Source organism: Condylura cristata, unplaced genomic scaffold (genome assembly GCF_000260355.1).
Source record: "Condylura cristata isolate star-nosed mole 26May11 unplaced genomic scaffold, ConCri1.0 scaffold00006, whole genome shotgun sequence".
NCBI classification, from domain to species: Eukaryota; Metazoa; Chordata; class Mammalia; order Eulipotyphla; family Talpidae; genus Condylura; species Condylura cristata.
In genome coordinates, this window is record NW_004567107.1 from 25,234,650 (window position 1) to 25,247,277 (window position 12,628).

Below are 12,628 nucleotides of genomic sequence, written 5' to 3' on the forward strand. Positions count from 1 at the left end.
CACACCTACTACCTAAGGGAAATCACTCAGGCCTCGGCCTCGGGGGGGTTGTCATACCTGAAATATGACAAGGAAGAGGTTCTTTTGCTCACTCTGGGCAGATTCCACTCTTTCCTGGAGTCTCTCTATTTGTTCCTCAAGAGCCCCATCTTTCCTGTCACTGCTTCTGTCATCGTCATCACTTCGCTACAATGTCAAATGTCAACAACAACAAAAAAAATCTCTGCATTAGAATTCTAGTTTCCGAGCATTATATCCAAGAATTAACAGAATTAACGAACCAGTCATGTGCTGAACACTAGCACTCCACCATGGAAGAACCCATGGAAGAACCCCCCCAGATGCACATAGCCCATGTCCATGGATAGCCCCATTCAGGACATGAAGGAAGCATGAAGGAAACATTTTTTTTCCTTCAAGATAAAGCCAGTTTTGAGCTTTATGGAAAATGGGAGCTAATTGTGAATCAGTGAATACTGAGCTACAGCTCTACTGGCACCCAGGGCATGGTTCATGAGCTTTTTGTTGCAACATTTTGTTAGCTCACCAGTATGTAGCCGCCTTTTATGTGTGTTTCCTATTTAAAATATCCTAGTGAATATGTCTTACAAATAATTTTATGCAACACTGGCTGCAAATATACATTTTCCTAACCCCCAAGTAATATGCCTGTACATTCTTTGGCTTTCAGCCTCACAACAGTTTTGATAATGGCACTTTTTAATCAACTGCCATCTCACAAAACTACAATTTAACTGCTTTTTCATAACATTTGGGGGAGTAGCCTCAACTTTTGGCAAAATTTCCTCTTTCTGGATGTCACATTTCCCCTGCTATCTGAAGTACAATGTTCTCATCTAGTTTGCTGTGGTAGGTTATTTCTGGGGTCTGGTAATGCTATTTCCATTAGTTTATATAGCTTTTTCGGGGAGGATTCCCAGGCGCCCCCCCCCCCCACAATAACCCACCAAACCATACCAAGAAGAATGCTCCACTTTCGGATATTGGGGAAACTTGTATGATGATGTTCATCCAGGAACACTGACAGTGCTGTCACGCTGAATGAAGCTATCTAAAATAGTATTTTCTCTGTCGGGCACATACATAGATGGCCTCCTTGTGCTTGAGAACATGAGTCAACATGAGACAACACTTCAGTCCTATTCTTTGGGGCAATTTCAACAGTGAAATTCCAGGCAAAATGTCCAGCACAAATATGAAAATAAAACAGCGGGTGTGAAAAACATGGGACTAATTAGCATGGGAGCTGAACCATGACGGCACAGTATCCCCTTCCTTAGCTAGAAACATACTCACTAGACAAATCAAACTTTTCCCTGCTCTGCAAGCCTGTGTGAATGACCTGGCAAATGCTGTGAGTGCTGATCCTTAGGGTACAAATAGCGAGTCTACAAACACTGAGCACAGATCGTAGGTTCTCCTGCCATTCCTTAGTCAACAAGTAGTTGGAAATCAGCTTTTAAAGTCATATTCTATTTGAGTAGAACAACAGACGGGCAGCTTGCAACCTTTCATCCCTACAGAGTCACAGGAATTGTTGGGCACCCTATCTGCAGCTCATGAACCACACGTGATACTTCAGAAGGGCAACTACTCCGCTGGGCGCGGTACACCTTTGTTACGCTTCCCAGTTCCCTTCCAGCTCACCTGCAAAACTCCTAACACTCGCTTAAATTCCCTTGATTTTTTTTTTTTTAAGGCAGAAGTAAAACAAGACACGACTTCTTTATTAACTAGAGATAAGGGACAGGCTGAGCAGCTGGATGACTTTCCCAGTGTCAGAGAGCAAGGGCCAGAGCCAGACCTGACTCCAGGTGTGCTACATAGGAAAGTTCTCTTAAGCAAGAAGGTAATGGCTTACCAAACCTAGAAAGCTTATTTGATACCCTTCTACAAAGCCTCTTCTACTTTAATAATATCAGAATCCACTCCGTTTTCATAGAATTCCGTTTTACCTCTAACTCAGAACCATTTATGGGATATGCCTTAAGGCAGCTACATACACGTCAGTCTTGGCCTAGAGTCACAGTAAAGCAAGGATCTAGAAAGCCTGTCCCGCAGACCTTTGTGAGAAGAGGGAGATGTTACATAAATCTTTGTTGCCATCACAGTAACCTCTACTCACAGAAGACTATTTTGATGACTTGGCATACAATGGACACCACACCTACAGACCAGTATAGCATGAGAAAAAGCCTAGAGCTGGACAGACCTGAATCAGATCTCAGCTCTGTCACTGGCCTTTAATCTTGAGTGACTTAATGTTTATCTTCTCACTTTAAACATATATACAATGATGATGACACTATCTACCTTGCATTTTTTTATTGGGTGTGTTTATGTTAATGTATGTTTGTATGGAGAATGGCACTTAAACTTGCTATATAGCTCATGGAAGTAACTTGTTTTTAATCTTCTATTTGGTAAATATACATAGCTGGAAAATACTGTCATGAAGACTACCAGCTCACTGCTTACTTGCCCTGAAAAAAAAAGGGTATGATCACCCTTTCCCCCATAGTAGTGGAGCATGGTGGACATCAACTATCTTCTCCCTCCTTCCCTCTTGCATGAGAAACCCTTACACAGAAATACCCTTCCTGTGGAGAAGGGTAAACACGACGCTGATCAAGCGATGTGAACGAAGGTATGTACAGGCTCCCTAAGCAGATTCACCATGCAGACTGTAGACTTGGAGAAGTAAGAAGTACTGTCAAGGGCCTACCCTGGTGGTACAGTGGATTAAGGTGCACCACTATGAAGCTGTCACAGCCACTGCAGCTGGAGTTTGACCATCGGCCAGGGAGACCGCAGACCTTTCCAGACCTGCCCGCTGCTCCCCTTAGCAGTTGTACACATTGATCTGCCGGTTCTGCACCCCACTCTATCTCTGGTGAATCCTCTTACCTCTGCACCTCTGGCCTGTACCCCAGTTCTTGTATGCATAAATAAATAAATCTTAAAAAAAAAAAAAAAAAGGTGCTATCTAACTGCTCTGTAGTTTGACCTCAGAAAAAGATGTCCCCAAAGTAATGAATTTTGAACAATCTCAAAATGCTAGTAGACCTTCTTTGATCACTTACAAATTAACAAGACTTACTCGTTTGTGTTGCCTTGCAAGTTTTTCTTTAGCTTCTTCTAGTTCTTTCTGGATCTTCAGAACATGTTTGTTCATCTTACGAATGGTGGAATGCAAGATTTCCCAAACGAACAATCTTAAAATAATATGGTATGTATATGTTACACTATGCTTACAGAAAATAAGACCTCACAACTTTTATAATCCATTTGTTCTTTAGGTCTGATATGACTACCTACTCTTTGGGCAGATTTAGTCATGTTTCTCCAGTAACATTATTCATCCCCTTCTAGACTCACAAAGGCTATATATTTAATAGCCATGAAAATGAAATGGCAAACCAGAAATAACACTAACATTAGTGAAAAAAAGACTCCTCCCTAATATTTAACACTGAACACTGGAATTTCTTATAACTTAATCCAAGGCTCATTTCACTGTGTGATACTGTTTAATTATCATATACTAGAACACTTAAACTCATTAGCTGTAACAGCTATCAACTTCTGGACTTGCAGAAAAAGATAAACATTTAGGTGGAAAATTTGCTCATAAGGAAGTTGTCAAGTATTAGAATCACCTTTGTAGGTGCTTTAAAATATTATATAAGTGCTTTATTTTATATTTTGAAGTACTTTTTCAATTATTTCCTATATAAACTAGGTTTCCTAGCCCGAGGATTCAGGGAGGATAATGACAGTTTAAGTGGAAGATAATAAAACAATCTGTTTATAATACTGAAAAGTTTACAGTGTTAGCAGGAAGGATACAAGACCAGAGTACTTAAATTCTGGAAGGAGTGAGCAGAGGTTTTGCAGACTGAGAAATACTTAAGTATGGACAACAATGGAGCTCCTCCCTCCCCCACCACCCCCACGGAAGTGTTGTGAGCATTAAACAAGTTACAGGTGTTTATCACTAAGGAAAACGGCCAATACATATGTAGGTGACCAGTTTTCTAAGATTTGCATATCTGAGGTCATTTTTGTTGCTTTTATTTGTGAATGTCAACTTGGCTGGTTTAACTGTAGGGCACACCCTTTCAGTCTAAGAATTCACTTTATTTCAGTCCGACTTCCTCTGGTAACAACAGCTACAACACAGAGGATAAAGGCTATGCTGGGTTTTTATGTCTCTGCAAGTAATTTTCCTTTGTTTCCTATTCTGTGGCAACGCCTGCTGTTCCTGTCCTGATTAGCGTCCTGATTAGTTACAAAGCTTGTGACCGCAACTTCATGAATAAGAATTAACATCAACGTAAATCTCTTCCCTTTAGGGGAACTAGGTCTAGAGGTACCTTTTGAATGAAAATCTAGGATTTTTATGAGTGAAACGAGCCTTCCTTCCGCACCTAGAGACATCCAGGGGCCTACCAAGCTTTCCCTATTTCTCCATGGCGTGTAATTGCTCCATAGTGAGTCTGATTTCTAAGTAAGTCCCACTGGAATTGGAACTCGTCCCCATATGCCACTTTTGTCTAAGTGGGACCCTGACACACAGCCCGACCTTTTCTCCCAATATTCTGAACCCATTATCAGCATTTTTATTCGACTGGCTGAGTGCTGGTTTAAGTCCATATCTTTCAGGAACACTGCAAGCTGACTGGCTATATGCTTCTCTGCCTAGGAATCTTTGCCAAGATTAATCCTACAAGACTGGACCATCCCATGTTCTATATCCACTTGGTTTGGACCAGAATTTGTTGTTCACATATAAAAGGCCAAATGTCAACCAATTCTTAGAGAAAATTACCTAATAAAGTCACGAGATAATTCTGAAGAGAAGATCCAATTTGCCACTGCAGCACAATCAACAATCTGTGTACGAATCATCTTATCCACTAGTACAGCAATCATCTACAATAAAAAACCTTAACTTAATGGGGTGAATCACACTTGTGTATCAGTCACAGTAATTGCTTTGCTAGAAAAACAAAATAGGGCGAGGTATAATTCATTTTCATTAGTTAGGGAACCAACTAATTTACTCATTTTGTCTTATGATTTAGTCTGCCCTCTGCTTGGCTTTGGTACTTACTGTAAAAATACTGTAACACTAATAAAATTTGAATGAATAGAAAAACTCAAAGAAGTAACTTTAAAACATTTTTTCAATTACATACAATTTCCATTGTATATTAAAATTTAAAAATCTAACCGTTTTGCTACAAAGTCTTAAATGTATGTTAACACTTATTTCAAGGCCTCTTTATAACATACAGTATGAAAACAACATTTTGGGAGTTGAGAAATCTAGAACTTATTTGTAGAAACTGGATATACCTGATATCTATTTCCTACCAAATGGTAGAATCATCCAAGCAACAAAGCAACAAGAACTCTTACTCCTTTAAAGAATGGCCCAAACATTATTACTTCCACAGGTTTAAAAATGATTCTCTGTGCAGAATCAAATTTCATATTTTATAAACCAAAAACAATAGTATTGTCTTATTTTTGTATCTTTTTACCTGTGGATGATTCCTCCAGACCTCAAACATAACTCTTAAAACATGTAGCTTTCCCTCATCACTTTCAGCTAGGGTTTTGAAGACTTCATGAAACCTTTTGATGGGAGGATGATGTGAAAGAAGCACATAAAATTTCATTAAGCATTTTAATATTGTACAATATTTTCAATGTTACACAATTTACAGGGCAACATATAAATGCAAAATTACCAAACATCAAAACCATTAAAGATATAAAAGATCTGTTTACGAATTCAGCTTGCATGGAACTGGTCACAAAATCTTGAGATTTACACTACAGTTTGTTAGCTCAGGACTACAGTTTAGTTGTACCTAAGAACAGGTGCAAACTAAGGAGTCTTCTGTAAATACAGGTTAAGTATTCTGTAATTTCTGTGGGAAACCTGCAAATAATACACTTGGAAGTTGCAAAGGGCCAGGGAGAACAGCTGCTTGGCTGGGGGAACAAGCTATACAGTTTTTGTGAACTGTCTGAGGAGTTATAAACCTCCATGTTAAGATGCCAACTTTGGACAACTCCACCAAATGTAGTTGGCTTCATTTCTGTTTATCTTCCTTTAGGAAGACACAGTGGGAATGTCTTGACTAGACATATATGACTGACCTATGGATAATTTTTTTAAACCAGTTTCTCTGTCTATATGGAAAAACTACATTTCATGTGTACATACTGTACACACTGATAGGAGCCATGATGAACCATATTATCTGATACTACTGTTACTAAAGGCTGTATGTTCAGTAATTTTAGGCAGAAGTTACTATGCTATTTATATCCATTCAGTAAAGTTCCAGACCTTCAAGAAAGGCTGAGTGTTCTTGTACTCACTTTGCAAGAGCGCTGAAGGAGTGGCTGAGTGATTTGGCTGCCAAGTGTAGCAGAGTCTGCACAAAGACCTCTATTTTCAATGGATTAAAACTGAATCCTTCATCTGAAAAATATTCCATAGTAAGACAGCAAAATGTTAAGTATAGGAATTCCTTGGTCCCTCACCTAAAATGCAAAACAGGTAACATGACGACATTTATTTTTTTAAGATTTTCTTTATTTATGCTTACAGAACTGGGATACAGCCCAGAGGTGCAGGGGTGGCAAGAGACAGACAGAGTGGGGAGCCGAACAGGCAGATCAAGTACACTGCTGAGGGGAGCAATGGGTGAGACAGGAGAGGTCTGCCACACCATGTGGATCACCTCCATGGTGGGGATTGAACTCACACTGAGGTGGCCATGGCTTGGCTTGGCTTTACAATGCAGCGCTCCAACCCACCGTGCTACCAGGGAGGACCTATTTGTTTTTAAAGATTTATTTATTTATGCATACTGGGGTATTAAGGTCAGAGCTGCAGGGGTGATAAGAGGATTCACCAGAGACAGAGTGGGGAGCAGGACAGGCAGAATGACAAAGTACACTGCTGAGGGGAGCAGTGAGAGAGACAGGAGAGGTCTGCCGTACTATGTGGGTCATCTTCGGGGCTGGGAATCGAACTTGCAGTGAAGTGGCCATGGCTAGTTTGCAGTGTTGTGGTTTAACCCGTTGTGCCACCAGGGAGGGCCCACATGCTGACATTTAAATACTAAGATGTTCATACAATGTCTTTCAGTACTAATTGACAATAAAAGACCACTGGTTTTAAACACTAAAAATAAAAAACTAAGCATAAGCTTGATTTTTAGGGATTGTTTATTCCAAATGATCTACTTCTTTAAAAAAAAAAAAAAGTTTTTTTGTCCATAACTCTCTGTATTGTGGTTAGTAGTCATACAAAAAAATTATAACCATTAACATTTGAGTGCTGTGTCGTAAGATGTCTGATTATGTCTAAATTTAATATTGACTAGACTCCTAGACACATTTTCTTTTTTGAATAGTTTCATCTTTAAAAAAAAAAAAGAACCTCTTACTAAGTTTCACAGAAAAATCCAAACAAACAAAGTATTAGTAATAAATCGCTCAGGGGACATTAATGTTCTATTTTGATTAAGCATTCTCCACATACATGTATTAATATCCCCCAAATAGTTACCCAATAGTCTTTAATAGTCTTTTCATCTGTGTTACTGATTTGTCTTTTTTTTGGCCAATACCATACTGCTTTATTACCGTGTGTGTGTGTGTGTGTGTGTGTGTGTGTGTGTGTGTGTGTGTGTGTGTCTCCAAGGATGCTTTGTTTATCCAGATTCTTCCTTTACAAGCTCTATTATGTGCAGGCCCAGTGCCAGGACCAGGGTTTGAAAGGTGAAAAATGGCATTCACGAGCTCTGATGATCTTAGTAGAGATATAGCACAAATGCTACTACTCTGAGTATGACATTATGTGTATCAGATGAATTTCAGAAGTGTTAAGACAGTACACAAGACATGGCAGAGAAGAAAACTGGGGAAACCATCATTGAAGACACAGCATCAGAGATAGACTTGAGTGTCCAAAGGCTCTTAGTCTTATAGACAGGACAGGTAGAGTCACTGAAATTTACAAAAGAAATCATGTTCAAAGAGTCAGAGTTCTCATCAGTTGGTAAGGGTAGAGGTGGGTGATCTGAATGTGCTTCCACACATAGTCCCTGTGAGAGGGCAGGACATAAGTGTGTTAGCACTCTTGCAACCTCCTCTCAAAGTGCCCTATTAAAAACACAATAGCAGGGCCCTAGTTTGGGCCAACCATATATATATATGTTTAAATAAAGTAATGTTTCAATATGTGATAAAGCAAAATCTCTTCACTGCCTTGTCTTTATCCATTTATTGATTCAGGTCAATGCTCCCACTCATGCCCAGAAAGACATACAGGAGTTTTGCTTGAAATTACAAGATACATACTCAGTAAGTACTAAACATTATTATTAAAATAGCTTAATTTGGAGAAAACATTCAACTTCATAATGTAACAAGTCTTTCTGTTCAAAAACCTCCCTAAGTACAGGCAGGGAATATTTAGAATCTGCGCATCAGTATATTTTATTTTGTATTTAGTTTAATGTAAGCTATTTCACAGGGTGTTAAGAGCTCTTTTTTATATAAGGGTATTACAGAGGTAACATAGGCTGAAGAGACCAAATTAATATATTGATTTATGAAAATCCACTGAAATTTAAGAGAGTCTCATGTCCCACAGCTATGCTTATACTTTTTTTTTTTTAAGATTTATTTGTACATACAGAAATGGGGTACAGGCCAGAGCCTCAGGGGCGGTGAGAGGCTTCACCAGAGACACAGTGGGGAGCAGAACAGGCAGATCAACGAAGTACACTGCTGAGGGGAGCAGCGGGCGGGTCAGGAGAGGTCTGCCACGCCATGTGGTCACCTCTGGGGCAGGCGGGAATCGAACTCATGCGGAAGTGGCTTTAGCTTCTCAGTGCTGTGCTTTAACCCCCTGCGCCACCAGGGAGGGCCACTATGCTTATACTTTAACCCACCCAGAGTTCCACTGAAGAAACTAATTCCCTTACCGTCATCATCATCCTGGTTAGGATTTGGTACATCTTTCAGAATGCTGAAGATTTCATCATTCGTTGCTTTACTTTTAAAGGCGACAGCTAAACACAGGGCAACAGAATGTCCAGGAAGAGAATCTAAGTACAGGACAGCAGAGACGGAAGGTCAGGTTTGGAGTCTGTCATGCAAATAATTAAAACAACTGAGAAACTTTTTAAAACTCCTTTTGAAAGAGAATACAAGTTCTGCCTGAAGATACATGTGAACATTTCTTTTAGAGTAGATCAAAAGTTTTTCACTTAAAAGAAAGTGTAAGAGAGAACTCTCATTTTGACAGTCTGACACTTAATACAAAGCTAAGTGAAATTCAGTCCTGAGGGAAAATGTAGATATAACTACTCTTTGATGGTCCTTAAATCCCCAATGTTGTTATAAGCCAGGAAGCTGTAAATCAATGTTATTTCTCTTTCATTTCTGCCGATGCCCCCTACTTCCTTTCCCCTGAGATAGTGGAAGTTAAGCCTGACCTTGAAGAAGGGGTAGTCTGTCAAATTTAGGATTTTTTTGGTTTTTCTCTTTTGCTGAGTCCATATACTTAAGTCTGTTTAAGCCAAATGTTCATATGCTTTGCCTCCTTATGTTTACTGTTGCTTAATACCTGTCAAGTGCTTATTGCATAAAATCTGTGCTGGTATAGTCCATGAGTCATTCCCAGAACAATCAGAAACCTACTTTTATTTAAGGCAGGCAGAGGTAACAAATGTATGTCACATGCTATGTGCTTGTCCCTAAAAGGTGGAGAAGAAATAAGAAAAAAGAATCCCCTGCTACTGAGGACTCAACATCCTGGTGGGGAACCAAGATATCCACATAAGCAGTTAGAGAGCAATACAAAACTGGCTTGCTAATTTAAAAAAAAAATTGGCTTGGGTTAGATCCCAGAAAGAACAGGGATTGGAAATAGAAAGGGCTATCCCAAGACAGCCTCACAAAAGCAAAGACAAGAGCTAGGTGACAGAAAACTGGGCCTGAAATGGAGGTCCACTGGGGAGAAGGGAAAGATAAAACTAAGCATAAGCTTAATTAGTTTCTTGGGATTGTTTCTCTAATTTTTTAATAAGACCCATTTAGGAACTACTGTTAGTGCCTTAAATGTTAAGATGAGTTGTTTCTATGATTTAAAATAAAGCTCAATGTCCAATAATGTTCAAGTTCTCTGATACTAAAGGCAGTGTCTTAAGATTCTGAGTCACCGCAAGAGTGACTGAGTCACTTTTGAGTGCCTCATTAAGCTCTCTCTCAAGGATGCACAGTGGTTTGCAGTGTGGCTGCCTGGCTGTGACTCTGGGCTCTCCCACTCAGGTGAGCTCTCACTATGGCTTTTCCTTTTGCTAGTCATTCCCTCATTACAAAATTGGTATAAACAAACCCAATGTATTTATCAGTTGTTCTGAGGGCTACATGACACAACAGCATAGGAAATGGTCTTAGTATTGGGACCAAATGTGTATAGTCAAAGGCGTAAGTGGAGAACCAAGGATTGCTAAGATAAGGGAGACGAACAAATTTCAAGAGGCAAAGAACTGTTATAAAAAAAGAAATTGAAGATTCCCAGAGAAGTAAAATCTCTACCAGTGACCACTGAAGTTTAAATGTAAATACTGTGTTAAGGCAGAATGGTATATACATAAACCAAGAAAGTATACTTTCTCCACTGTAAGTAACTGACTTCAGAGGATGCTGCACTGACAATTTTTAAAAAGACACATTTTTATTACTTACTGCTACTTTCATCTCCATACTTGTAAATGCAGGTTGGGTTTGCAGGACATAGAGCTGAGAATGTAGGAGGAACAATATCTAATATACGCTGATGGTAAGACAACCTACAATACAAGTAAGAGCCTCAGAAAACATTGTTCGTCAGTTTCATGCTTTGGTAATTATAACTTACCCAGAAAACCACTACCTGGGCTCACTCATCTGACAACCAAGAAGTGAAAGCAGAAAACAAATCCTTTAAATTTTTGTCTAAGCCAGCATGCCAAAACTCAAAATTCACTGGAGTGCACTGAGGTGTGAAGCAGTGGGTTCATGAACTAAATAGTCAAGGATGTGGGGTGGTGACAGTGGGGTGGAGGATATAGCTTGGGGGGGGGTGTGGGGGTGGTTATGAGACTGGTTATTTTGTAGCAAATAAACACATACTGCTGCTGGTGTAAATCAAGTGTACTACTGTGTAAGAAAGTACTCAAAAATCAAGGCATTATGATGGCTGGAATAAAATGCGATGCTGGAGGCTGACACTGGAGGAACAGATACAGCCACATGGATAGCACATGTGCATCAATACATTCACTACCTATGTGCTCTAGAGGGTCAGGAACCAATGATACCCTGATAGCAAAGAAAACATCAAGGGTTTAGATCTTGGCTTCTAGATGCCAGACTCCCCTATGGAAACATGGGCTCCTTGAATAGGTATGTGATTCCAGGAGAGGGGCAAGGGTAAACCCAAACTATGTTGTGCCAGGAAGAAGAAAATGCTTAATGACTGGAGGAGGACATTAGTGTGGTTTTTTTTTTTTTTTGGGTAAATATTTATTTATTTATTCATATGGAACTGGGGTACAGGCCAGAGATGTGGAGGGTGAGAGGCTTCACCAGAGACAGAGAGGGGAACAGAACAGGTAGATTAATGAAGTGCACTGCTGAGGGGAGCAGCGGGCGGGTCAGGAGAGATCTGCCACGCCATGTGGAGCTCCTCGGGGGCAGGCGGGGATCGAACTCATGCGAAGTGGCTTTAGCTTCTCTTCTCAGTGCTGTGCTTTAACCCGCTGTGCCACCACGGAGGGCCCTTACTAGTGTTTTTTAAAGGACACAGGAGTCACAACAAATACCCTTTTCCAAGGAGCTGCCAATGGAAAATCAGGGAAAATCTGGACATCAAAATAAAAGACAGCAATGAACCATAACTCACTGAATACAACAGAATTCCTTTAGATCTAAGTGATAAACAGGAATTACTGCATGGAGAAAAGCAAGCTCCTTCTTACAGTAGAATGTCAACTAATAAATGTAGGTAGAATAAATAATGGCAAGAGTCATCATTTGCCATTCATCACAGTGGTGGCAGATAAAAGCAGCTGTCAGTGGAGGTGTGATGAAGAAATCACAGAATATGAGTGTAAAACCTCAGAGTATCTCCCATAGAGTGTTACTCAATCACAAAGGGAAAAGTGGTGAATTTAAGGTGATGAAGCCTGGCAGACACCGACATGACCAGGTGATCAAGTGAGTATCTCTAGTGTTATAAGCCAACATGATGCACTGGGAAGAGTACCGACAACGTGAGACTTCAGTCTGGTCGTGTATCATCAAGCAACCCAAGAGAGTAAGGTAAGACAAAGACATAACTGATAAGGAAAAATAACTGTTTGAGATTGAGGAACTGAAAAGAACGACAACTAAATGCTATATATTTTCCTGGAAAGGATTCTGCACAAGAAAAGAAAACGACATGGTTGGGATGGAGTTTCAGCAGCACATGTGGCATGTATGGATCTATCTTACTGCATCAGAACTGGTGTCCTGATTTGGA

General features: G+C 39.9%; 1 protein-coding gene across 1 annotated transcript in view; it reads right to left on the reverse strand.

The window, feature by feature from the left end:
- The window catches only part of NCBP1 (nuclear cap binding protein subunit 1, 80kDa), a 40,143-nt gene that overhangs the window by 2,102 nt on the left and 25,413 nt on the right, over positions 1-12,628 (reverse strand). Inside the window, exons 15-21 of the mRNA XM_004677492.2 lie at positions 10,810-10,913; positions 9,042-9,164; positions 6,421-6,523; positions 5,571-5,664; positions 4,853-4,956; positions 3,122-3,236; positions 58-186 (exon numbers count right to left, since the gene is read on the reverse strand). Of these exons, the coding sequence (XP_004677549.1) occupies positions 58-186; positions 3,122-3,236; positions 4,853-4,956; positions 5,571-5,664; positions 6,421-6,523; positions 9,042-9,164; positions 10,810-10,913 (772 nt within the window). The remainder of the gene's footprint in view (positions 1-57; positions 187-3,121; positions 3,237-4,852; positions 4,957-5,570; positions 5,665-6,420; positions 6,524-9,041; positions 9,165-10,809; positions 10,914-12,628) is intronic.